General features: G+C 42.9%; 2 protein-coding genes across 12 annotated transcripts in view; one reads left to right on the top strand and one right to left on the bottom strand.

Annotated features, from left to right (window-relative positions):
* Nucleotides 1-67: 67 nt before the first annotated feature.
* On the top strand, nt 68-19744 carry slain2 (SLAIN motif family, member 2). 3 transcript variants are annotated; one of them, XM_080033147.1, is made up of 10 exons: nt 68-747; nt 3583-3725; nt 10293-10460; nt 10863-11036; nt 11686-12042; nt 12338-12481; nt 14086-14172; nt 16220-16258; nt 17048-17255; nt 17784-19744. In XM_080033147.1, exons 1-10 carry the CDS (start codon nt 278-280, stop codon nt 17845-17847), a joined length of 1854 nt encoding a protein of 617 aa, XP_079889273.1. In that variant the 5' UTR covers nt 68-277; the 3' UTR covers nt 17848-19744. The 3 variants fall into 3 exon arrangements, with proteins under 3 accessions (XP_079889273.1, XP_079889274.1, XP_079889275.1); XM_080033148.1 differs by lacking the exon at nt 16220-16258; XM_080033149.1 differs by lacking the exons at nt 14086-14172; nt 16220-16258.
* A 1902-nt stretch (nt 19745-21646) lies between these two features.
* Nucleotides 21647-23021, bottom strand: part of LOC307253860 (NACHT, LRR and PYD domains-containing protein 3-like) — a 30883-nt gene continuing 29508 nt past the window's right edge. For all 9 annotated transcript variants that reach the window (XM_080032058.1, XM_080032065.1, XM_080032063.1 and 6 more), the window contains one exon: nt 21647-22977. In XM_080032058.1, coding sequence (XP_079888184.1) covers nt 22448-22977 — 530 coding nt within the window. In that variant the 3' untranslated portion in view covers nt 21647-22447. The remainder of the gene's footprint in view (nt 22978-23021) is intronic.

Here is a 23021-nt window from a genome sequence, read left to right as displayed (position 1 = left end):
CCCGACACTTTACGCGATGACGTATGTGTGCCGCCGCCTGTTGGTCTTTCACAGTTGGTGACGAGTATTGTGAAGATGGCCTCGACCCTGCCCGTGAGCACGGTTAACCGGAGAAGATGACGTTTTTAAACCTTTTTGGTACGGTGAACACCAAAGTGTCTTCTTTGAACACGTAGATAACTGTGAAGTAAACACAAACAGAGAGGCGGTGGGAAGAGAATCGGCTAAAAACACACCACGGAACACCGTAAATTTTCTCGGGGCTTGAGGAGCCACTATGGAGGATATCAACTCAAATATCAACGCGGACTTGGAGGTGCGGAAGCTCCAGGACTTGGTGAAGAAGCTCGAGCAGCAAAATGAACAGCTTCGGAGTCGCTCTACCATGTTGTCAGGGAACCACAGACCTCTCAGCGACGGCTACGACTCGGCGTCCCTGTCAGCGGGGATGGCAGCCGGTCTGGCTGGCTACCCTGGGGTGGGGTTCGTCGGAACGGGAGGCTACGGTGGGCTACTGGAGAACAGCCGCTGTTTGAGCCCCAGACTCTCTTACGACGGCATCAGCTTTAGGGGGCCGTATGAATACGAGGGGGCAACGGCCACCGCCTCGGTGTCGAGTATGAACTCACGTTATTCAGACCCCACCGGGCGTTACACAGATGATGGTTTGGAAACATCGATCCTGGACGAAGTGGAAATCTTAGATTTAGAAGACATGGATTGTCTTCATGAAGACGAGGACAGCTGGTGAGTGACTCGGGCTTGTCTTGGGGCTGGTATATCTTGTCTTTAGTTCTGGGTGACCGCTTAAATTGCCTGCCTGGGCACAGCTGCTCTGTATGGACAAAACGTCTGGCATAAACAATCCTAAGTAGCCTGCCTGAAATGTGAAGTCCTCCGGCTATTGGAGGCGTCTCGTTGTGGTCACTGTCTGGAGGATGTAGTTTTGGCATGTCATGTGTGGGTGATGCTGATTCCAAGCCTCTTCCCGGCCTGTTTGATCACAATGAGACGTGCTTTTGTCATACAGTGACATCAGTAATCAATCTAACCTCTATCTAGCCTATTATCTCACGAGACCCATCAGTATGCCTGTCAATGTCCTAAAATCCCCCATTCATCTGTTAAACCGTTTTGGTGATGTGATTTGGCTGATTGGCTTGGCTTTTTTCACAGGATATCAGTGTGTGTTCAGTAGTCGTTCAAAGTTGTTGTTTTCCTAGCCCAACAGCAGCCATGTGGGAGAGAGGTAGCCATGGTTATATTCCTCCTCCATCCTCCTCCGAATTCCCTTTAGCACACCAGTTGGCACACAGCCACAAGTAGCAAGTCTGCTGCAGCAAGTGAGAAAAGGGCCAGAGAGATTTGAAATAGGACATAGGACCACCGTGACTCCATATCACGTAGGAATAAACACTGCCTAGCGTGCCCTACAGTGTTTAAAGGGATTACAAACTATGACTATCACCCATACTATACATACAGGGGTCATTTGGAGGTTCTTGTGGAGGAGGAGTATGATGATCACTTTAGGCACCATGCTGCTGTGCTTGTCATCAATGAAGCCTGATTCCTGACAGTGACGGCCCACACATTCATCCATACTACTCCTGTTCTTCTTAATCCCCTCTCCCGATACATTGTGTGTGGATTATTTCCTCCAGCGCTGCCGAAGCATTTTGGGGTTAGCTGGCTTTGCATAGAGACACACTTTAGAAAGAGTAATCCCTGAAAAAAACTCCCAGAGTGTGATTGGATTGGTGCCGCTGTCTAAAGCTCCCAACTCAAGGAAATCCCTAGAATAGGCAGAGTGACAGAGACTATTTTTCTTCTCCTTCTTCTTACCCAGCTGATGTCAGACTTGTTGACATGCTAGCTGGATTTATATGTGCTCTGTATAGGATAGAAGTGGACTAGTTTATTTGTGAGGCATCATCCACTGACTACACATGAGCTTAATGATGGGCAGTCCTCAAATGATGGCCCCTTGTTATCCCTGTCTTGTTAGGAAGGATTTGTTTGATGGGCTATGTCATTGAGGATGACTCTCTTAATAACCAACATTAGGGCGTTGCGCTGCTGCTGCAATTTAATGACAGTCGATCTAAAACTCTTAACAAAAGTGCATCATATACAGTCAGCTCATGGCAAGTTTAGTTAGGTTTATTAAGATCCCCATTAGCTTCTGTCTTAAACAGTACTCTTCCCAGGGGTCTCTATTATGACATTACATATGTAATGTGTGTAAAACAATACAATTTTAAACTTGTTATGGAACACATTTTATCACTTTTTGAAATCCGAAAAAAACCTGGTAATGCGTTGAGTCTTTCCCTCAGTTGCTTGCAGCGGTAAGGCAGTGCCAGCCTTCCTGAGCCTTTTGACAGGAGTCCACTTTGAGACATTGCCCACTCATGCTCAGCAGAGCCAGTGTCATTACGCTGTGTGTGTCTGTGTGTGTGTGTGTGTGTGTGTGTGTGTGTGTGTGTTTGTGCCCACTGGATCAGATTGATATCTGGGATTTACCCTGCAGTGCCTTAGCCCCATGCCAGCTCCTGTCATAGACTCCTGTAATCCCTGAATTAGCCTCCGACTGGATTTAAAGTGCTGCGTTCTCCTGCAGTGCTGCTCTCTACCTATCCATACACACTTGTCTAACTCCTGCTTCTGCATTTTGGACATGGCACCTAGGTAGCATTGTGATGACAGAGGCTATTCAGATATTTACTATGTGCTGCTGTGCTAAATGTGAACGACAGTCATTGTGTTGTTGATTAGCATTCAAAATGGGGCCGTGACAGATTTCAGGCTTGCGTTTGTATGCACCATGCCTGGCCCTTGCCTTATATTAATGTTTTTGCCTTCGTTATGAAAGGCTTCTACTGTGGCTGCAACAGAGTGGACAGCTGCTGACTCAGATTTTCTCTTCTGAGTGGGAACACTTTTCTTCTTCTCTTCTCTTCTCTTTATCACATGTTTTGTTGCTTTCATCACTGACAAACGGGGATAGTTGTCATTTCAGTTAGTTTATAGCCTTATGATACCTTTTTTAATGTGTCCCCATTAGTATCAAAGGGGTTGTGAACAGTTTCAATCAATAAGAGGAAGCGCTGAACCCTGTGACTTTATCAAAGGCCCAGTCAGTGATAGAGGTTCATTCTGAAAGTTTGCCGCAGCAGCAGTGAGCCTGAGAGTTGCATTGTCATCATTGCTAGCCGGGGGGATCCAGAGAGCACACTGAAGTAATGCATAGGGGAACACATGCAACATGTGGACTGTAAGGGTCAAGTTTACATTGACAACAAGTCATAAAGATAATCTGCTGTATGTTTTTAACTGGTGGTGTTTTTTTTACCCAGCCGCTTCTAGAATAATTAATTAAACTCTAGATTTCCAATATTAAGGTATGAAATAGATGTGAATTAAACCCAATAGTAATTGTCAGTGTCAACAGACGGACATAATCAAATCCCTGGCCTGTTTCTCTACTATATTTGTCATTATATCTGTCATGATATATCTGTCCAATATACCATGTTAAGTGTGTGTGTGTGTGCGCTGTCCATGTTTTCTTTTCTCCAGGCTTTATGAGTCCAAAGTGAACAGTCCCATGCAGAAAGCCCAGAGTCCCATCGTGTGGTGCCGCCAAGCTCTGGATAACCCCAGTCCTGAGATGGAATCAGCCAAGCGCTCCCTCATCCACAGACTGGACCTCACCCTGTCAGGTAAAGCACGCCAGTCAACAGGAAACTACATGTTAGACTTAGCAGCACCAGTAGTGACAGTACAGTAGTAGTAATAGTAGCTTTTGGGCGGCTGTGGCAAAGTGGGTAGGGTGGTCGACCCTCAACTGCAGGGTCCTTTGGTTCAACCCCCTGTCTCTTCGCCACATGTCAAAGTGTCCCAGAGCAAGACACTGAGTGAACCCTAAATTGCTCCCGATAGTTGACGTGGTAACGTGGGAATGGGAACAGGTCTCCCTTGAAAAAGAGTCTCTGGTCTCAATGGGATTTACCTGTACTGTATAGGTTACAAAGGGGAAAAAAAGTAGTAGAAACAGTAATACAAATCAGTTATCCACATTTTCTATGATATTTGAAGTCAGCTACAAAGTCTCACCATAGGGATAAGGAGGGACAAAGCAGTTCCTTAGTTCTGACTAGCACACAGCATAGTGCACATGTCAAAACACATGGGATTCTCTACAGATATGCCGAGATGTTTGTCACTGAATGCTAGAATTTTTACTACAATAGTAACATCATTCAAAGGGACAATTGATATATGTTGTTCATAAGGCTAATATGACTTGGGTAATGCAGCAAGTTATAGTTTAAGATGCAGAAATAATCCTTCTGATTATTATTCCTATGACTAAGGACTTTAATTTATGGCAGTGGGCCCGTGTTATTATCTAACTATACTTCCCTTTTTTATTGATTTTTTTTTAAGTACAAACAAGACAAAATAAATGACTCCCATGTTGTTCTCATTTATTTCTTTAACTACTTTACCATGACTACACACCATTACAGCACAGAGCACGGATGGGCTTATCATTCATCACACAGCTCACCTTCCCGTGTGTAGTTAAGCTTCCCTTATTTTAAAGGGAAGACGAACCACATACATGTACATGTGTGGTCAATCATTGGATGGCAGAGGCTGTAGTTTTAGGCCCTGGCAGACATGGATACAGTAAGGAAATCAATATCCTATCGACATTGGGGGATTAATTAGCAGTTTAAGTTACAAGTGACTGAAAAAGCCCATAAGGGGTTGTGAGAATACATTGTTTGTGTGTCAGGGAGCTTAGTTTTCTCCTTTGGATATATGTGATTGAAAGTCTCTGACCATTATTTCGCCACACACTCAAACTCAAATAGTCTTGAGAGAGTACTACAAAGCTTATTCAGTTTTCCTCACAATGTGTGTGTGTGTGATAAAATAATGCTCAACGGATGTGCAAAATATCTCTGGTTTTGTGCCATATGATTGCACACCTTGGAGCTCCGGGACGGCACCGTATTTACTTCTTAATTTTTTCCATCCGTCAAACATTTCTCCTCCTTTCTAGTGAGCACTATTAAACACCATTATGAAGGAGCATATACAGCCAGCAGAATAGATGCAAACTAGTTATATACACTGGATGGGCCTCAACTCTCCAACACTCCCATCTGGACCCCCTTTAGCATGTAGTTGATTGACAGGGTCCATCAAGAGAGGAGCCGTGTTCAAGTTTATCACATAAGAGTTATTCGATTTGAATTATACCACTTATAGTTTGAATTTTTTGTAAGAAGTATCGTATTAAACAAAGCCATTACTACAGTGATTTCATCTACAATATACCCCCCACTCGCGCTGCCTTGTGTTTTTGTCCTTGATGCTCACTCGGCCCATGTGTGTAATCTGAGCTCCTGACTGTCACTAATTATAGTTAGTCCTTTTACTGAGGAGGAGGACCGGCCTCAAATCCTCCACAGCTAAACTGAGAGAGGGGGTCACTTCCATTTTGACAGTGGTATGCTCATGTGACCGATCATGTTGAGCAATAGGCCACTGACTGACGCTCGTTGACTTGTATAGATGTGATCTTCTGGACAGCACCTGCAGGACACACACATGGCTACTTCCACCTCATCCATGTATTCTGAGAACAGGGCAAAAGGCACTGATTGTGTGTGTGTGTGTGTGTGTGTGTGTGTGTGTGTGTGTGTGTGTGTGTGTGTGTGTGTGTGTGTGTGTGTGTGTGTGTGTGTGTGTGTGTGTGTGTGTGTGTGTGTGTGTGTGTGTGTGTGTGTGTGTGTGTGTGTGTGTGTGTGTGTGTGTGTGTGTGTGTGTGTGTGTGTGTGTGTGTGTGTGTGTGTGTGTGTGTGTGTGTGTGTGTGTGTGTGTGTGTGTGTGTGTGTGTGTGTGTGCTGTTTTGGGCTTACCTCTAAACTTAATGATGAATCTCATTGAATTTGCAAGAATAATTTATTTCTCGTTTACCTTTTTATAACGACTACTACAGGCTGCTTATGAGTTTATAGATTAGATTATTTCCGAGGCAAATAACAATAAGAAGAAGAATACAAAGGTGGGCCTTTGTGTGTGCTAAGGTAGCCTAAGATAACCATTAGGGAACAAAGCAGTGCATGCTATCAGTCTAGCCCGCTGACTAATACTACAGCTATCTAGCCACTTAGTGATAGTGCTGGTGATATCATTACTGTGTGTGTGTGTGTGTGTGTGTGTGTGTGTGTGTGTGTGTGTGTGTGTGTGTGTGTGTGTGTGTGTGTGTGTGTGTGTGTGTGTGTGTGTGTGTGTGTGTGTGTGTGTGTGTGTGTGTGTGTGTGTGTGTGTGTGTGTGTGTGTGTGTGTGTGTGTGTGTGTGTGTGTGTGTGTGTGTGTGTGTGTGTGTGTGTGTGGAGATAACGTCATGAAAATATCCTTCCTGTCACTGATACCACTCAGCCCACTCCTTCAACTTCAATGTGTGCTAATGTTGTCAGCACTTCCACAAAGGCTTTTTATATTTTTTTTTGTAAAGTCTTGTGATTTCCAGGACATGTGGTTTATTACATTTTTACTGAAATAAGCCTTCAGCAGAGCATAAGGAACAGAACATGTGTCTGTGTGTGTGTGAAAGAGAGACTCATCACAGTAGACACTCCCCCATGGCTCCTGGCTACTCTTCTTTGCACTCTGTCTCTTAACACAGGGAGCGTAAAACCTTGTTGCCATGGTGTTGTTTAGTGTGTGTCCAACAAATCGCAAGGAATTTTTTAACTTGACTTGTGTCAGACTTACAGTGACGACTTCCTTATATCTTAAAACGTTTGTGTCAGCCCTCAACAAAGCATGTATATATTTTTTAAAACATGAATGTTATTTCATGTGTGTCAGTAATGACCAAACTTTTTTTTCTGTGCACACACCCTGTTCCGATCCTATCCCCAGATGACATGCCTTGTTATGTAACCTAACAACAGGGAGGAGATGGCTGTGTGTGAGTCAGCTTCTACCAGTCAGACTGACTGCACTACTTTCTTCCATGTCACACACTCCTGATATACACTGATATAAACAGTCCAAACACGTGTTGCCGGAACAATTCAACTCTTTCCATTGTGCTTGCTTGGACAGCTGCCCTGCTTGCACTGCTGATCCCGTGCACATTCAGGACCCCCAACCACAGTCACATAGCTGGCCTGCCCTACTCCTGCTCATAAAAGCTTTGACTTTTTCTAAAACCTCATACATTTCTTCACTCCACTTCTCGCATGTCTCCAGCGGTTTGATCCATTTTCTCCTTTGTGGTATTTATTTCTCTTGTTTTTACAAAAGCATCTCTGTGTGCTCTTTCTCTTGTGATGCGCTTGAAGCCCTGTTCTAAGCTATCCGTACTGTTATTTATTTATTTTTTAACCAAGCAGACCTCAGTTTCAAATGATGTCCTCCTCACCCTGTTAAGCCCTGCAGGCCCTGCTTTTATATCAGGCATTTGCATGCTGGCTTCATTTAGGATTAATATCCTGTGGCCTGTGGAAACTGCCCTGAAGGTTTCTACAGCTGCAAAGCCAAGACGGAGAAAAATCCTCTAGTAGTAGGGGAGAACGGGGTTGGTAGGCACATTTTTACTACTAAAAAGTATTTTTAGCTTGACATTTTATTTCGTTATTGGGTTCCTTTCCTGGCTGCAGCCTTTGGATAACATGTGACAACCAACCCCTCAAAAAATGTGACGACCAACCCCAACTGAAATTTCTCACTATTATCAAGGCTTACAACCATCCAACAACTAGTTAGCTAGCTAGTAACAACAATCTAAACTATAGTTTCCCTTCACACTTTTTAAGGGTAACAAGTGTTTTGTTATAAACCCATTGCGTAAAAGCCTTTAAGAAAAATACTAAGGAGCTAAATATTTTCAATTTGACACACACAGTCCTCTCACCTCAGATTCAGCAGTCTAACTCCAAGGCCTCTGATCCCAATTCTTGATATTTCCATACCAAAATTTCACACACAGTGCCTTCTGGTGTCGAGATATAACGAATGTGACAACCAACCCATGTGACGTATAACCCCGTTCTCCCCTACATACATTTTCATATCCCAGTAAATGGAGATGGCCTCATTAAAAGAGAGTAGAGACAGCCGCTCCTCTCTCCTCCTCTTGACTTCTTCATCCTGTTTTAGGACGCGTGTATTTGAGGACACTCTATTTCGGTTAGCTCCCTGTGCTGCAGATCCCTTCAGATTGACCCAAGTCTCTTTGCAGTGATAATGGGCCACTAGTGTTGCTGTGATAGTGTTTTGTGTTAACTGCCTCCAAATTGTTTTACACAGAAGCCCTTAGGTAGGGTGCATGTGTGGGCTGTGCCCCCCAGTGTCACCACTTAGTGTGTAGCTTAGGAACCAGCCACCCCATGGCATGACAACAGAAATATGTGCCTTTATCATGGCTTTCATAGTACATGAACACAAGGTTATTTGTGTTTGTTTGTTTGTTTGTTAGCACTCACAGAAACGTCATTGTGTTAGGCAGTGTTGTACATGCATATTTTTGATATTCACAAGAGATAGAGACAGATACAGTATGTAGCTGTAGTATTTATGTATTCAATTTAATCATGTTATTGGAGGTCAGGTTTACCACTTAATTAAACTCAAGTCAAAAAACAAAAAAAGTTCTCATGATATTTAGAGCAGGTCTGGACCTTCAGGAATGGTAACGCATAATTGATCCCTTTGCGTGTGAAGGTTCTTCGTGGATTTTTTTCTCCAGCTGGTTTCAGCGTTGGACAGTCTCTTCTCTGCTTCCTTCCAGGATGAAGGTCTTTTTCCCTTGAGTTCTGTCTCTACACACATCCCTTCTCCATCCATTCCTCTGTCCTCCCAGCATTCAAAGCATGCATTGTTTTAAAGTGCACTGTGTTACAGTCCTACACCATGCCTGCTGTGTTGTTGACATTCCTCATTGGCTGATGGCGGCAGAGTGGACGTGATGGTATTTCCTAAATAATGCAGGAAGACAGGGTGCAGAGAGGGATAGAGAGAGTGGAGGGAGGAGGAGGAGGTAGCTGATCCCTTCTCCTTTCCTCCACTCAGCTGTGTAAACACATCCACTCACAGAGAGAGAGAGAGGGAGGGAGAGAAACAGAGGGATGCCTACTCCAGTGGACATTAACCATCCCTACCAGTGAACTATCCCGTTGACCAGCAGCCGGTCCACAGTCTGATCTCATGACCGACACAAGGGCACTTGTAGGCATTGCAGACTGGAGCCTTTGACTTCTGCTCCGCTGTCACAGAGATTTGCATTGTTCTCTTTCTCTCTCTCTCTCTCTCCCTCTCCCTATCTCTCTCTCTCCTTCTCTCTCCCTCTCTCTCTCTGCGTTATGGATTGAATGGCGTGTATTGTTAAGTGTTTCTCTCTCCGGGGCTGATAATGTAGGGAACTCTATCAGGCCCACACTCCTAGCATATGCTTTCAAGAGGCTGGAACAGACTGCCAGCACACTGTGTGGTGCGTTCATAAAGGGTCCCGGGTTGGGAGCAAGAGACAGACACTGCTGCCGTTGTAGTCAAACACAGGGGTTGGGAATCAAGATTCGACAGGGCATTTCACAGTTTATGAGATGTAGAATGTTAACAAACGGGCCACCAAACAGTAAATGTTGCGTTTTCAGTAGTTGATGTGACTAAGATTTTTTTTTAAGAACTAATCTGTTGGTCAAAGAGTCCCATTAAGGGAAGTATATTAGTTACATATTCATATTTTGCTGACGATTTGAACTCCCTATGCCGGCTAGGGGCAAAATGACACCAATCAGTGCTAAAGTAGAGGAATATGCAATGACTCACTATGAACACACCCGCTATGAATAGAAGTAGTGTCACAGAATAAATGGACACATTTTATAAAATGTAATGCAAAATGTTCCGTTCTCACTGCTAACATTTCTGACAATTCCTTCATTACTGCCGGATCAAAATGTCAAGTAAGATTTCAAATGATAAGGCTGTTTGGACAGGTACTTTAAAGTAAATAATAACTAGTCTTAGTCGTTTGTACAAAGGTGTGGTTGTTTATCGTGAGACAACAAACATTCCTTTCCTTTGTCTGCTCTGGTGCAGAGTGGTAACAAAGAGTGATAAAGCGTAGGCAGTGCTCGCCACAAAACTGTAGAATAACCTGACCTGAGTGAGAACAAGACGTTTGCTCTCTCAATGCTCAAATGTGTCGTGCTTTTTGAATTCTGATTTGATATTTGAGTTATCTCTTTGTGACTTTACAGGCAGCAAGCGCAGGAGTCTCTATGGGAGCCCATACACCCAGCAGGGCTATGGAAGTCCGTACAGCACAAACGCAGCCAACAGCCCCTACAGCAGTGGCTTCAACTCCCCCTCCTCCACCCCCAGCAGAGTGCCCACTGTCAGACAGCAACTAATGCCCGGGAATGCAGGTATGTTTTTTTAATTTTTTTTATCCTTTATTTAACCAGGTTAGTCTCATTGAGATTAAAATCTCTTTTTCAAGAGAGACCTGGCCAAGATGGACAGCAGAACACTGTTACACATAAAACACAATACAAAATACATGTTCGATATTAAGTGCAGTTGTAAAACATAAAAATAAGATTCTTAACTAAAAACATTCACAATTTCCGAAAAAAATCACTTAAAACTGTAGGACACAGACAAACAAGACTAACATGCTGCCATCTTGGATCCAGGTGTGTGTGTGTGTGTGTGTGTGTGTGTGTGTGTGTGTGTATGCGTGCGTGCGTCCTGTAGTTTCACCAACCATTACAGAACATCTGTTATTGTTGTTGAATGTGTGTGTTTACATATGATTCCTCTTCCAGTACAACAGCGTAACACATCAGCGGAGAGGAATCCTCCGGCGGTGAGCCCCCAGTCGTCTGTGGACAGCGAGCTGAGCACGTCGGAAATGGACGAGGACTCTGTGGGCTCCTCATCCACCTACAAACTCAACGACGTCACCGATGTCCAGATACTGGCACGCATGCAGGAAGAGAGTATGTCCCTGTGTACCATTAGCTAGGTTTCCATAGAAAATGTGAAGCGCAATCTTTTGAAAGAAAAAGAAATGCGAATTTGGTGCGTTTCCATCAAGTGGTTGTAGCGGATTAACTCCACTAGTTGGGAGTCTGAAGATGGCGGTAAAGGCAACGGGTCGTAACATGGCTGTAAGAAGAATAAGTAAATTTTACAAATGGGGAAACGAAACAAACACGGAGAGAGACGTCTGCAGGAATTGGTTTTAATTGGATTTTCAGTGAAGTTAGTATTCACCATGTTTACTGCTGTCTGGAGACCAAGACATTATGATGCACGCAGCATAAGGCCAATACGGGCTGAGCAGAAACAGCTGATCAGTCACGTGTCCTAATTTTCACTACGTCAGAACTTATTTGACAAATGTGTTCCATCTCCCGTTTTGTGCATTAACTGCTTTCCGCCTAAAAGTAGAAAAACCCACTCAAAGCAAGCGTTAAAAACTTGTTTGGGAATTTTGCCGTCTCCATCCTCCTTTTCTGATGCAATATTTCACATTGCGCATTAAAAGAAGCTATTGTCATCTCTCTACAGTCTTCAGTGACCAAACAAGATTTTTGTTCCCCTCGGTGTGCATAAACCATGAGTGTATCTGTGTGTGTTTGTCAGGTCTGAGACAGGACTACGCGGCCACGGCCTCCAGACGGAGCTCTGGTTCCTCCTGTCACTCCCTGCGGCGCGGCACCTTCAGCGACCAGGAGCTGGACGCCCAGAGCCTGGAGGACGACGAGGAGGCGGTGCACCCGGCCTTCCACCTGCCCTCCAGCAGTCGCTTCAGCCCCTCCCCCCGACACTCCCCCCGCGCCTCCCCCAGGAACTCCCCACGCTCCCGCTCCCCGGCCCGCTCCATAGACTACAGCCACGGCCGCGGCTCCCCTCAGCCCAGCATCAGCCGCCTGCAGCAGCCCAGGCACTCGCTGCAGGGCCACGGGCACGACCTGCAGACCAACGTGGTCAAGAACGAAGGTAAACACAGGAAGATAGGACCCCCTGACTGGTTAGATAAAAGTCAAGGTTCCAAAATGAGTTAGAGGTTTAGTAGTTGTAGTGACGTAAAGGTAATAACTGTGACTGTGTTTCAGAATAAAGCTCATTTATATTACAGGTATTTTTTTTTATTAAAAGCACAAATGTCACCATGTGAAGTCACTTGAGGGGATTTTATGAAATCCTATGTGGTGCAGGGTGGGGGAATGATCAAAGAAGAGAAACCCAGTCTTAATCCAGTGCTAACTCTGTGTCGTTGTTGTTGCTGTTGTAGAAAAGCTGCGTCGTAGTCTTCCCAACATCTCCCGCTCGTCAGCGGCCCCGGCCCAGGGCCCAGAGCCTGTCAAGAACAGCCGCAGCTGTGAGTCCAACCTGCAAGTGCCAAACGGGGGCTCTCCTCGACACCAGAGCCAGTCCAGTGAGTATTGGGACAGACACGTACACACAAATATGTCCTATTTATATTTGAATCCATTGTTACTGGTAAAACCTCCAACGTTATAAATGAAACTTAAAAGGTGGTATCAGCGATTCTGGAGAATGCTTGTTGTCAGCAAGCAGTATCTCCTCATGATCCGCTTACCTGCATGTACTGTGTGGAGCACAGTTTACAGAGCCTAGGCTGTGTATTAACACCAGTGTTACAATTTTTCAACACACGCACACACAGTACAGACAGGTTGCAGATCATGAGGAGATATTCACTGACTTTGACAACATTGGTTCTCCAGAATCACTGACCACGGATTAAGCACTGATATCATTGTGTTGTCCCTTTGATATTATATTTGTATCCTAAACACTGAGAGAAACGACAGGCTTTGTAATAATCTGTTGTTATTCATTGTGTGTGCGTTGGATTTCTCTGTTAATCCCTCTGGCTGCACCCACCACCAGTACAGGGACTGTTCTGCTTTGTTGTGCCATGGCTTCGGTGTTCAGGGGGGGGTGGGTCCTCTTTTCTCTTTCATCAATGTTTCACTTGTAACATCTTTTTATTCACACGCATCCTTTCCTCCTTACTTCCTCGGCATAACTCTCCCTTCAAAGTAAAAGCTCTCATCCTGCAGAATTGGAGCATGGCGCCAGCAGCAACACATTGAGAATCCACAGCGCGCCTCCCGGTATCGGAGACAATAACGTAGTTTTTACAATTCTGTGTTCCGAGCCAAAGGGGTTTTTATTCTTTAAGAGTTTAGCGTCTCAAACCTTTGGAGTTTAAGAGTATCTCTTTGATGTGATCCCTTACTAGGAGATAAAGGTAGTGGTGTTGTCCTTAATCCAGGACTGGTAATCCCTCTCTGATAGTAGAGGCAGTAGGGCACAGAGTTCAGCTGGTTAAACATGTACTACTGACCACCTGTTATCTTATACGTCTTAACCAGCCCACTGAGCGGCAGGGCCTTTAGCTGATTCTTTGCTTTATTTTAAGGTTATTGTATAATTAAAGCTGTAGTGCGTAACTTTTTTTCATGTCAATGAATGTTAGTTACGTTCAAGCCGTCGCCCAAACGAGTTGACACAAAGTTGATTTAGCCTCAGTGGATCAGCTCCACAAAACTATCTGAATGTGTCAGTATAGGGCAACAGAAGTCTCGCACTATAGCTTTAATCTTCTGAAGATGAAATCCTGATAGTTGGTATGTGTTTCTCTCTCTCTGAGCTTTGGCTGCACTGGGCATGTGAGACACCTTATTTTCATCCTCTCTTCACTTCACTGTAAAGCATGTAACCTGAAGCAGCCTTCATTTCTCTGTCTGTGCTGAGACTGGTAGACTTGGCTGTTAAAACCTGACCATGACACCAGCTCTTTGGCCTGACTGCCTGTGCTGCTCCTCCACCCTGGAACGAAGCTGCCTGTAGACCTTTGGCTGTGGGGCCCCCTAGTGGCCTGCACTAAACACTGCACTTCAGGCTTCATTGCCTGCCAACAGCCATTTCCCCCCTCCTTTTCTATTCTCCAGTAACACAGTGAATCTCAAGGCAGGATTGAAGTCTGAAATGTCCCCTGTATTCTTTCAGCAGCGCCTCAGCTCCCGAGATACTCGGCCCCTTCTCGCTCCTCCCCGAAACCCAAACAACACCTCCAGAGCCCCACTGCCCTGCGAGGTAACGGCCAGCTGTGAGACTGAGCTCTCACATGTAGACTTATGACACAGTTTAAGACGTACTCAAGTCAGCTAGCCTGTGTACTGAAGGTGGAGGCTGCAGAAGCACGTAGAGTGTAAAAGAGTTTATATTGAGCTGAAAGGGTGCGTTCACTTAATTCACCAGTTGTCATTTTAAGCAGTGAGACTGTGAGGTAACTCTGGGTGCAGTTTTTGTAGCTTTCTGTTTCTTTTTTTTTGCTGGGGAAAATGTATGGAAACAGGTTTGAGCAGGTTGGTTGTGGGCAGAGATTTGCTTCCGTTTATAACAAGGTAAACCACCAGCGCACTGAGAGGATATATTGTTGACAATTCAAACAGTAGAGCCGAGTCACCAGCTGTGTCCGCTGCAGCATCTGATAGAATTGGTTCAGAGACGTTCAAAGCAGCGATTCTGTCCTGTTGCTGGTCCATGGTTGACGACGAGAATCAAGTGTCATTCATCTAATCATCTGTGACGGCCATCTTGGACCCCTTCACGCTTTTCCCTGCTTCATAAGCAAATAGCATTACGTACATTCATATGGTCTTCATTATGAATCGCTGTGCATTAAGAGCAAAGTCAGCTCTCCTGACTTCCATTTTTTTTCCCACGTTATTCATAATATTTTTTATTAAGTAAAAAAAGGCCAGCTTCACATTTCCGTTATGCTCTCACAGAAATGAAAGTAAAGTTGACATCCTTCAACCACGTCAACTGCTTTTCGGCCCTAGTCATGTGGTCAGTCATGTCACTCACTGATTGGACGGGCTTATTTGGCTGACAACACAAGGATCTGGCAAGTGGCAACCAACAACATTTTTCTCATACCATATGTATAAAGTGTGACAGTCCTAGCAGATGGGATCTGACTGACCACGGTAAACATTATTACACTATAACTGTATGGGCAATATACATGAAATATTTAGTATGAAATCCTTTTCTTCTTGAAAAACGAAACCATCACCAAGAGCAATTAACGTACAATTGTGTATTATTAATATTGCTGTCAAAAAAAATGCCAGTGTAAAATGCTCATATTGTATGAACTCAGTGCCAGTTTATTAGTGTAAATGTAGCTAAAAGGAATGGCATCTCATACAACAGTGCAGTAAATCCTATCTTTATAAAAAAAAAAATCTGGATGTAGTTTGGAAAGCTGTTGAATTGGATTGCATTGTATTATTTTGTCTGCCTATTTAGGACCGTGGAGATATGCTTCAATGAAACACCTCTGTGTCTAATGCATACAGGTCAACAGCAGCACAAACTACCATCTTTCCAAATGCTCATACAGTTAAAATCATCACTTTTTAAACCTGAACATAATCACCTCCATGAAGGCAGGATTCACTGCAGACTTGTTGTATTCTACTGCATTAGTTGTAGCATGGTGGACCTTTATAAACTGGTGTGAACATGTCTATATAAGAGTATGGGTTTTGAGATGGTCTCCGACAGATTTCCAGGTAGTAGCGTGCAGTTGCTTGCTGTCACGTCCTTCATTGCATTGTATTGAGCTCAATAGTTCCCCTGTCACTAAATGAGACAAAATCACCAAAGGCTACACATCACATTTGTAACTGCAGAACTTACCCTTAACATGCCATTGACTCCATCGCTGTCCACTGCTACCATTTCGTTAGCCTCATAGCATAATGGCCTAAATCCTATTTACTCTACTCTACTTTTACTATACATCTACTCTAGTCTACATATACTCTACTCTACTCTAATCTACTTTTCGTTAGCCTAATAGCATAATTGCCTAAGTCATATTTTAAGGGTTATAGAGTAGGGTAAAGTATATGTAGAATAAAGTAGATGTAGAGTAAGAGTGGAGTAGAGTAAATATGATTTAGGCAATTATGCTATTAGGCTAACGATTTGCTCTGTACATAACCTCCAAGGTCACTTTGCCACATATATATTTGCTTGATGGAAAGCGAGCGGGCAGTAAAGAAACTCCCTGCGTCCTCCAGCTGTGATTTAAGGCCTTTGTCTCTGTTGTCTCGTCTTTGTCTAGTCCCCCTCTCCTGTTGCTTTGGAGAAGAAGGTGATTTCAGTGAGTATGATTCACTGAGGGCTTTCCACCTGTGTATTTAAATATTGTGATTGTGGTTCCACGCCGTGGTCGTGTCGATGTCGTGCTTCTGGATTTTTCACTAGAGTAATGCCGTATGTGTGTGTATGTCACCTCCATCCGTCAACACGTTAAGAGTCATAGTAGGCCAGCTGAGTGACCTCGCCTTTTCTCTTCTTTTTTTTTAAAAGTTTATTTTGTAGTTTTTCTAATCTTGCATCATAATAGATTCATGTGTGATGGATGTGATTAAAGAAAAGAGCTACGTATGTTTCCCATGTTTGATAGATTGTTTGTGAGTCGGCATCGTATTACAGGTTCATCTCCGAAATTTTTTGACATCATGGAAAAATTTCACTTTTTTTTTAACACAAAATGAAATATTTCAGGCCTTTTTGTTTTGTTTTCATTTTGAAGATTACGTAATACAGCTCATGGAAATCTAAAGTCCAGTATCTCAAAATATTGCAATATTAATTTTTTTCTTTCTATTAGTCTTTTGCAATATTCTAATATGTTGAGATACTGGATATTTTGTGAAGTGTAAGCCGTAATCATCAAAATTAAATCTAAACAAAAAAGCGTTAAGATTTTCTTTAGATGGACCTGTATACTGTATATCTATCGTAGAGCATTGTGCACTCCATAATGACTTCATTGTTTAAGTATACTGACTGACCTATTACACCTATTAAAGCATGTCTTCTGGTAAAGCCTGCCTCACATAACCCAGCTATACCTGAATGTTATCCTTGCTTTGCCTGTCTTCAGTCCCCTCTCCCAGTAAGCTGCGGACTCCCTCCACGCCGTCCCCCCTGGCCCTGAGGCAGCCGGTGAAGGCCACGTCTAACCCCAACTCTGCCACGTCCACCCCCACCCGCTCCCTGGCTGCCCCACGCAGCGGCCTGCCTCGCCCCAGTGCTTCTGCAGGAGGGGGGATCCCTCTGCCGCGCAGCAAACTGGCCCAACCAGTACGCAGGTATGCAACAAGGGATATGTCCTCACTCAATATTTAGAAGAGGTTAAATGTGTCCCCCTCAAAAGAATATGAAAGACAACCCCCCTTCTCCTTGGAGCTTAACATCTTAACCTTGACCAGCGCCAACCAAGGTCTAGTTCTCTTAATAGATGTGTTGTTCAGATGTACATGATTACAACAACAAGAAAATAAACAAAAGTGAGCCATACAAGAAAAGCAAATATTTGAAAAGGTCAGAATACCTGAGGGCCTCACTGTATTATATTCTATTATTTGTGACACCGCATACCTGAATGTTATCTTGTTTTCCTTTTTACAAAAGACATTTCCACCATATATGAATGCAAAAAAAGGGATAAATGGGTTGCATAGAAACATTCTCCCCCAGTTCTAATGTTGAAACTAGTGCTACGCCCTTGATCCCCGTAGACACAATGAGTTCATCTTCCACTTGTGTAGATGGTGTAGATACTGTTGGAGACCAAACCAACCTGACTTTGCTTTTTGTCCCCCTCATCTCCTCCTCAGATCTCTGCCTGCTCCTCGGAACTACGGCGCCGGTGACGGTAACTGGAGAGAAGGTTGTTACTGACCTGGGGCCAGCAGGGGGGGGCTCTCCAATCCAAACTATCAACACCACCATGGAGGGCAGACATTACAACATGGCACTTTATCTACCTAGATACCTTTTTACAGTGAAGAGAGAGACTATGTCCCAAAAAATAATATAGAATTCAGAATAAAAAAAAAAGGAAAAGACAGTGTCCACATGGCGTCACAGAGGATCCCATGGTGTTTCTCTGTAGTGCAGACAGCCCAGAAGATGCCAAAGAAAAAGCCAGGCTGACTCCAGCCCTGGCCAGCAGAGGGACACATATCACCTGCTTTGGTGTGACATCACTTCATTACCCAGCTTTCCTCCCACTCTTCTCCCATGTTCTTCCTTCCACCCCCTCCCCTCCCCCCCTCAGGTTGAAATGTTTCCACACATTTCTTTTGTTCAGACGTAGGTGAGTGATCTCTATGACGATGATGACGCCGTGCAAGTGAAAATGTCCCATAATATTTAGAAAAAATTGTCGATGTCTCGCGACAGTCTAAAAGCACCTCTTGTGTTTCCTCTTGTTAAAAATCTCAGCCAGAATGTATGCACACAAGTTTGTTTTGGAAAATTATTTATTCAAATTATTTAAAAGAAAATGTTATGTCCAAACAATCCATATCAGTATTTTGTTTTAAAAATAAAGTTTTAAGATTTCAGTTGTTTAAAAAAAAAATTAACATTTTGAAACCTCAATTGCAAGCTAACTCTTCCAAAGCCTTTTTCATTTTGTTTTTTCAAAGGGTCATATCAGGACGTTGGTTCAGTGACACCTCGGCCAAAGCCTCAGTTCTGATTGTACTCCAGTTTGCCAAGGTTATACTTTTTACATTGAAGCGCTAAGATTTGTATTAACAGGTTAAGTTTTAGGTTTGAGTTATATCTGATATCTGAGACAAAGGCTGCGTTCCAATCCCCATACTTCCCTACTATTTAGTATGCAAAAAAAAAGATTTAGGATTTCCCAATACATGCATGTCAATTGTAGTATGCTGAAAATACATACATTTTGGAGTATTCGTTTTTATTTTTGACATTTTTCGACATAATGAAAAAAAATCTTCCTTATCTGATTTTTATTTTCTCTCCTGTTGCCCTAAAACTCTTCTGTACTTTAGTATGTAGTGTAGTAAAAAGAAAGAGTATGTGAATTGGAACGCAGGGAAACTCATCTATTGGAAAAAAATTAAACCTGAGCTCAGAAATGTAATTTATCTCTGTTCATCCATTCAGCCAATGAGACCACAAAAACAAGAATGCGGTTTATTCAATTCCCACAAGAGATTTCTGTTAGTGTATATCATTCATGCCATGAACAAAAAGGAGAAAAAAATAAGTCTTGACTAAGATGACATGTTAAATAAGTTTTGCTAGCTATTACCTCTTGAGCGATGGAAATGAATCAAAGGTTGTGCCAGTGTTAGGGAAGCTGTTGGTTTATTGGTGTGGTGGCTGTTATGAAAACTAGTGCCTATAATTTCAAGTTTGACTTGAGTTTGAACATCATGTATGTCTGTTCGTTTCATTTGTGCCAATATCTGTTTTGTTGCCAATATTATTTTGCAATTTTCTGTATTTCTGCTTGATTGGTTTGCTTGCCTGTTTTTTTTTTGTAATTGAATCAATACATTTTTAATTGCTTTAAAAAGAGTTTAAAATATGCCTTCATATTTATAAGTAATTACTCATTCTGTAAATGAAAATATTTATTAAAAGAGAGGTGCCTCTGTCAATGCTCAGATTCAGTGGGAAGCTGTCAGCGAATGTTGCAAAAAAAAAGACATACCACACCTTTTGTGTGAAAGGTTTTTGTTATTGAACTTTTTTTTATATCCACGAACATGACATTTGGTTTCCCTGTGTAAATTCACATTTCAAAATAAAAGCTGAAAATGTCTTTCTCTCTTTTTGCCCTTTTTTTTGTTGATCTTTTGGAACAAGAAAGCTTTGGTTTACTTTTGAGACAACACAATCCAGTACCAGCTATACGATAATAAACAATGAACCATGTCAGGGCAATATCCTGATTAGACCGGACTGTTCCATCGCCCCCTACACATTGGATGGTACATTGACGTTGACCATTTTGTGTTACAAGGCCACAGCCACAACTTTTAGGGTCAACTAGTATTCATTAAGGCCTGTGGATAAGTCTAAACTTCAGCGAGATGCAGTGGCGAACTTAGCCATTTGGGGGCCCTTGCATCTAGGCCTACCGGTCCAATGTACGCATAATGAGATGATACTCCATACAAACTATACATGAGTCATTCTATAATTAGGGGTACATTTCATATCAACCAAAAAGTGAAGAAATCAGTGTGCCATTTTGATAAATAATCTAGTTGTTTCCATAATATACCCCTTTATTGTGTTTAATACGCCTTCACATTAAAAGCCTGTTACTAGCCAAACGCAAGTTCACTTTTATTTTTAAGCAGATACGAACAGGAAGTTAAAGCACTTCACAGCCCTGCAGCCTTCTTTATATGTCCATCCCTGCGTTCCAATACCCGTTCAACATGCCCTCGTTCACTTGCCCTCGGGGAATCCCCGCCGCCATCTTAAAGCTCTCATATTATACACTTTTCTGTCAATATTATATGGTCTTAGAGGTGCCTAATACGTTTTTCTTTAGTTGTTTGCTGAAAAAACCGTTCAGATCATTTATTGTAGTATGCCTGTATACCCTGATTTTCAGCTAATCTCACGATGGCCTATTTTTGAAACCGAGCTGCAGCTCCCCTCGTAAATATACCATCTATGAGCTCCCCCTGCCCATGTCTGGAAGCGAAGCCATTGGCGTCTGCCCATAGCTTGCCGTGCCGGTGTTGCACCGAAAGCTGTGACCTGTCAGAATGTGTGACCCTAGAGGGCGCTGTTCTTATTTCTTAACTGATTTCAATAGACTGTAGGCATATAACAACCCAGTCTCACAGTGAAATGTTTTAATAATTATGTTGGTCCACAGCTGAAAACAGTTTCACAAAAACAGCCCTGCAATTGAGATTATTAAGTTATTTGCTTCCAATTTAAAATGATTGCGCAGTGGAAAAAGTATAGCCTACACATTTCACTGTGATGGGTGGGTTATTCACCTAAAAAAAAACAATCTGACCATTTCAGTGCCAATTTTGAGAAACTTCTACGATTTGCGCAATGGACCAACGTTTTCACATAGCTTATATTTCACTATGAGACTGGGTTAATCAATAAGAACAGCGCCCTCTAGGGTCACACATTCTGACAGGTCACAGCTTTCGGTGCAACACCTGCTCCACCAGGCTGTCCGGAAGCTCAACTCTCTCCCTTCCCTCCCCTCCCCTCTGCCTCCAAGGACTCTGGACTTTGAAGCTCGTTCCCCTCTATCCCCAAGAATTCTGGATTTTGAACATGTGCAATTCACACATTTAAATTTAATTTCTTTTTAAAATACATTTAAATTATTTACTTTTCTATACTGTTTGGTTTTGCCTTACTTTTTGCACCATTTAGGATGTATTTATTGTATATATGACTTACTTTTTTATATCCTTTTGTACTTATTGCACCGTGGGTTGGAGAGAAACGTATATTCGATTCCTGTGTGTGTCTGGCACATATTGCAAATATTCACAATAAAGCTGACTCAACTTGAATTGATAACATGCACTTTTCATATGTAATTACTTTGATATATTTATTTTCACATCTCTACATGTTAAATGACATTAGTTATCATAGTATCTATCAGTTGAGAGCTTTGCTCTACAGAAAAAAGTCAATAATAATAAATTCAAAAACTGAATAAAAACAGTAAACTATAGAAGAAAATCAGCCAACGCAGCAGTTGCCATTTGAAGATTATTATTATATGAGTATATTTCACCCCTGTCTGTTATTTTTACTGTAAAACTACAGTCAACACAGATAGAAAACACAAGATTATATTAAGTGTATGGCTCAAAAGTTGAATATTGATAAAAGATCAAAGTATGCATGTAGAAGTAGCAGAGAGGATAAGTCCTGAATAAAATGTATTGGACAGACAATGGAAACGCCCCCCACCCCTGCTTCCCAAAAACGTGGACTGAAAGGAAAATAAAATGACTGCAATGTTTGTGTTTCCTTTACTGACATCTTTTTTTTTTTTTTTTTTTGCATTTTTATGCTTTATTGATAGTGTAGAGACAGAGTTGAAATGGGGCAGAGAGGGGAGTGACATGCACAAAGAAGTTCTATAGATTAAAGCTAAATACATCTTCACCTTACCACTTGATATTGTGGAAAGACTGGAAGGCAGTGGTGGATTATGCATGCCATCTTTAATAACTAGCTTCTTGTTCTTTTAGCCCATTGTAGCTTCTGGAAATTCTCCAAAAAGGAGGGGTTAGCAAGGGAGCGGTGCAATCTAGAACTTTCACCATTAGATGACACGCCCATCCACTGCACTTGAAAGTGCTGCTGTTGGTTCAAAAACTTCACCTAAAATTGTTTATACTTTATCTATCCTAAATACTACAGTAATATTAAGACACTAAAGTATCTTAGGAAAGCATCAGTGGAAGCCTGAGAGGCAGAGAAGTCGTTAAGACAACACTTGGTCCTGTCTTTAACACAAGGACACCCACGACTCCATCGACAGGAAGCCAAACCCAGGGTAGAGCGGTTCAGTGAAAGCACCGGAGAAGGTGTACAGGTGGATGCGAGTGTCAGGTAACACTGTGTAGAAGGACAGCGTGCCTGCGGGCCAGTCCAGATACACCCCGACTCTGTGAGAGGCAGGGGAGGGAGTAGTGAGGAGAGCTGTTCTGATATTATTGTGCCAGGCATAGTAGCATGTATCAGTCAGCTCCAGGCTCCACGACTTCTCGTTCCACCCGAGACGACTGCCGTCCAGGGCCCCTCTCCGTCTGACTGTGTGGTACGTCACTCCAACATCCACTCCTCTCTCCCGTTGCACCTCCCAGTAATAGCGACGGTTCAGACCGGCTGTACACAGCAGCTGGTAGCACCAGTCGAATCTGTCCGGGTGTTCGGGGTACGGCTGCTTCTCTATCGACAGCGTCACTCTGCGTTTGTCCTCGGAGAGGACCACGTTTTTGTGAGCCGTGTTTGGGTCCAACTTGAGCTCACAGACGTCTGTCAGAATGGAGAAAGATGGTAGATGTAGATCTGCAGGCTTT

The sequence above is a fragment of the Ammodytes marinus genome, assembly GCF_949987685.1.
Source record: "Ammodytes marinus genome assembly, chromosome: 8".
Lineage (NCBI taxonomy): Eukaryota > Metazoa > Chordata > Actinopteri > Uranoscopiformes > Ammodytidae > Ammodytes > Ammodytes marinus.
This window is presented reverse-complemented; position numbering and strand designations above follow the sequence as displayed.

Excerpts from the sequence above, each read along its gene's own strand:
- slain2 (XM_080033147.1), top strand. The coding sequence starts at position 278 with ATGGAGGATATCAACTCAAATATCAACGCGGACTTGGAGGTGCGGAAG. Across the intron at positions 10,461-10,862 it reads ACTAATGCCCGGGAATGCAG|TACAACAGCGTAACACATCA; the intron begins GTATGTTTTTTT and ends TTCCTCTTCCAG. Across the intron at positions 12,482-14,085 it reads TCGACACCAGAGCCAGTCCA|CAGCGCCTCAGCTCCCGAGA; the intron begins GTGAGTATTGGG and ends GTATTCTTTCAG.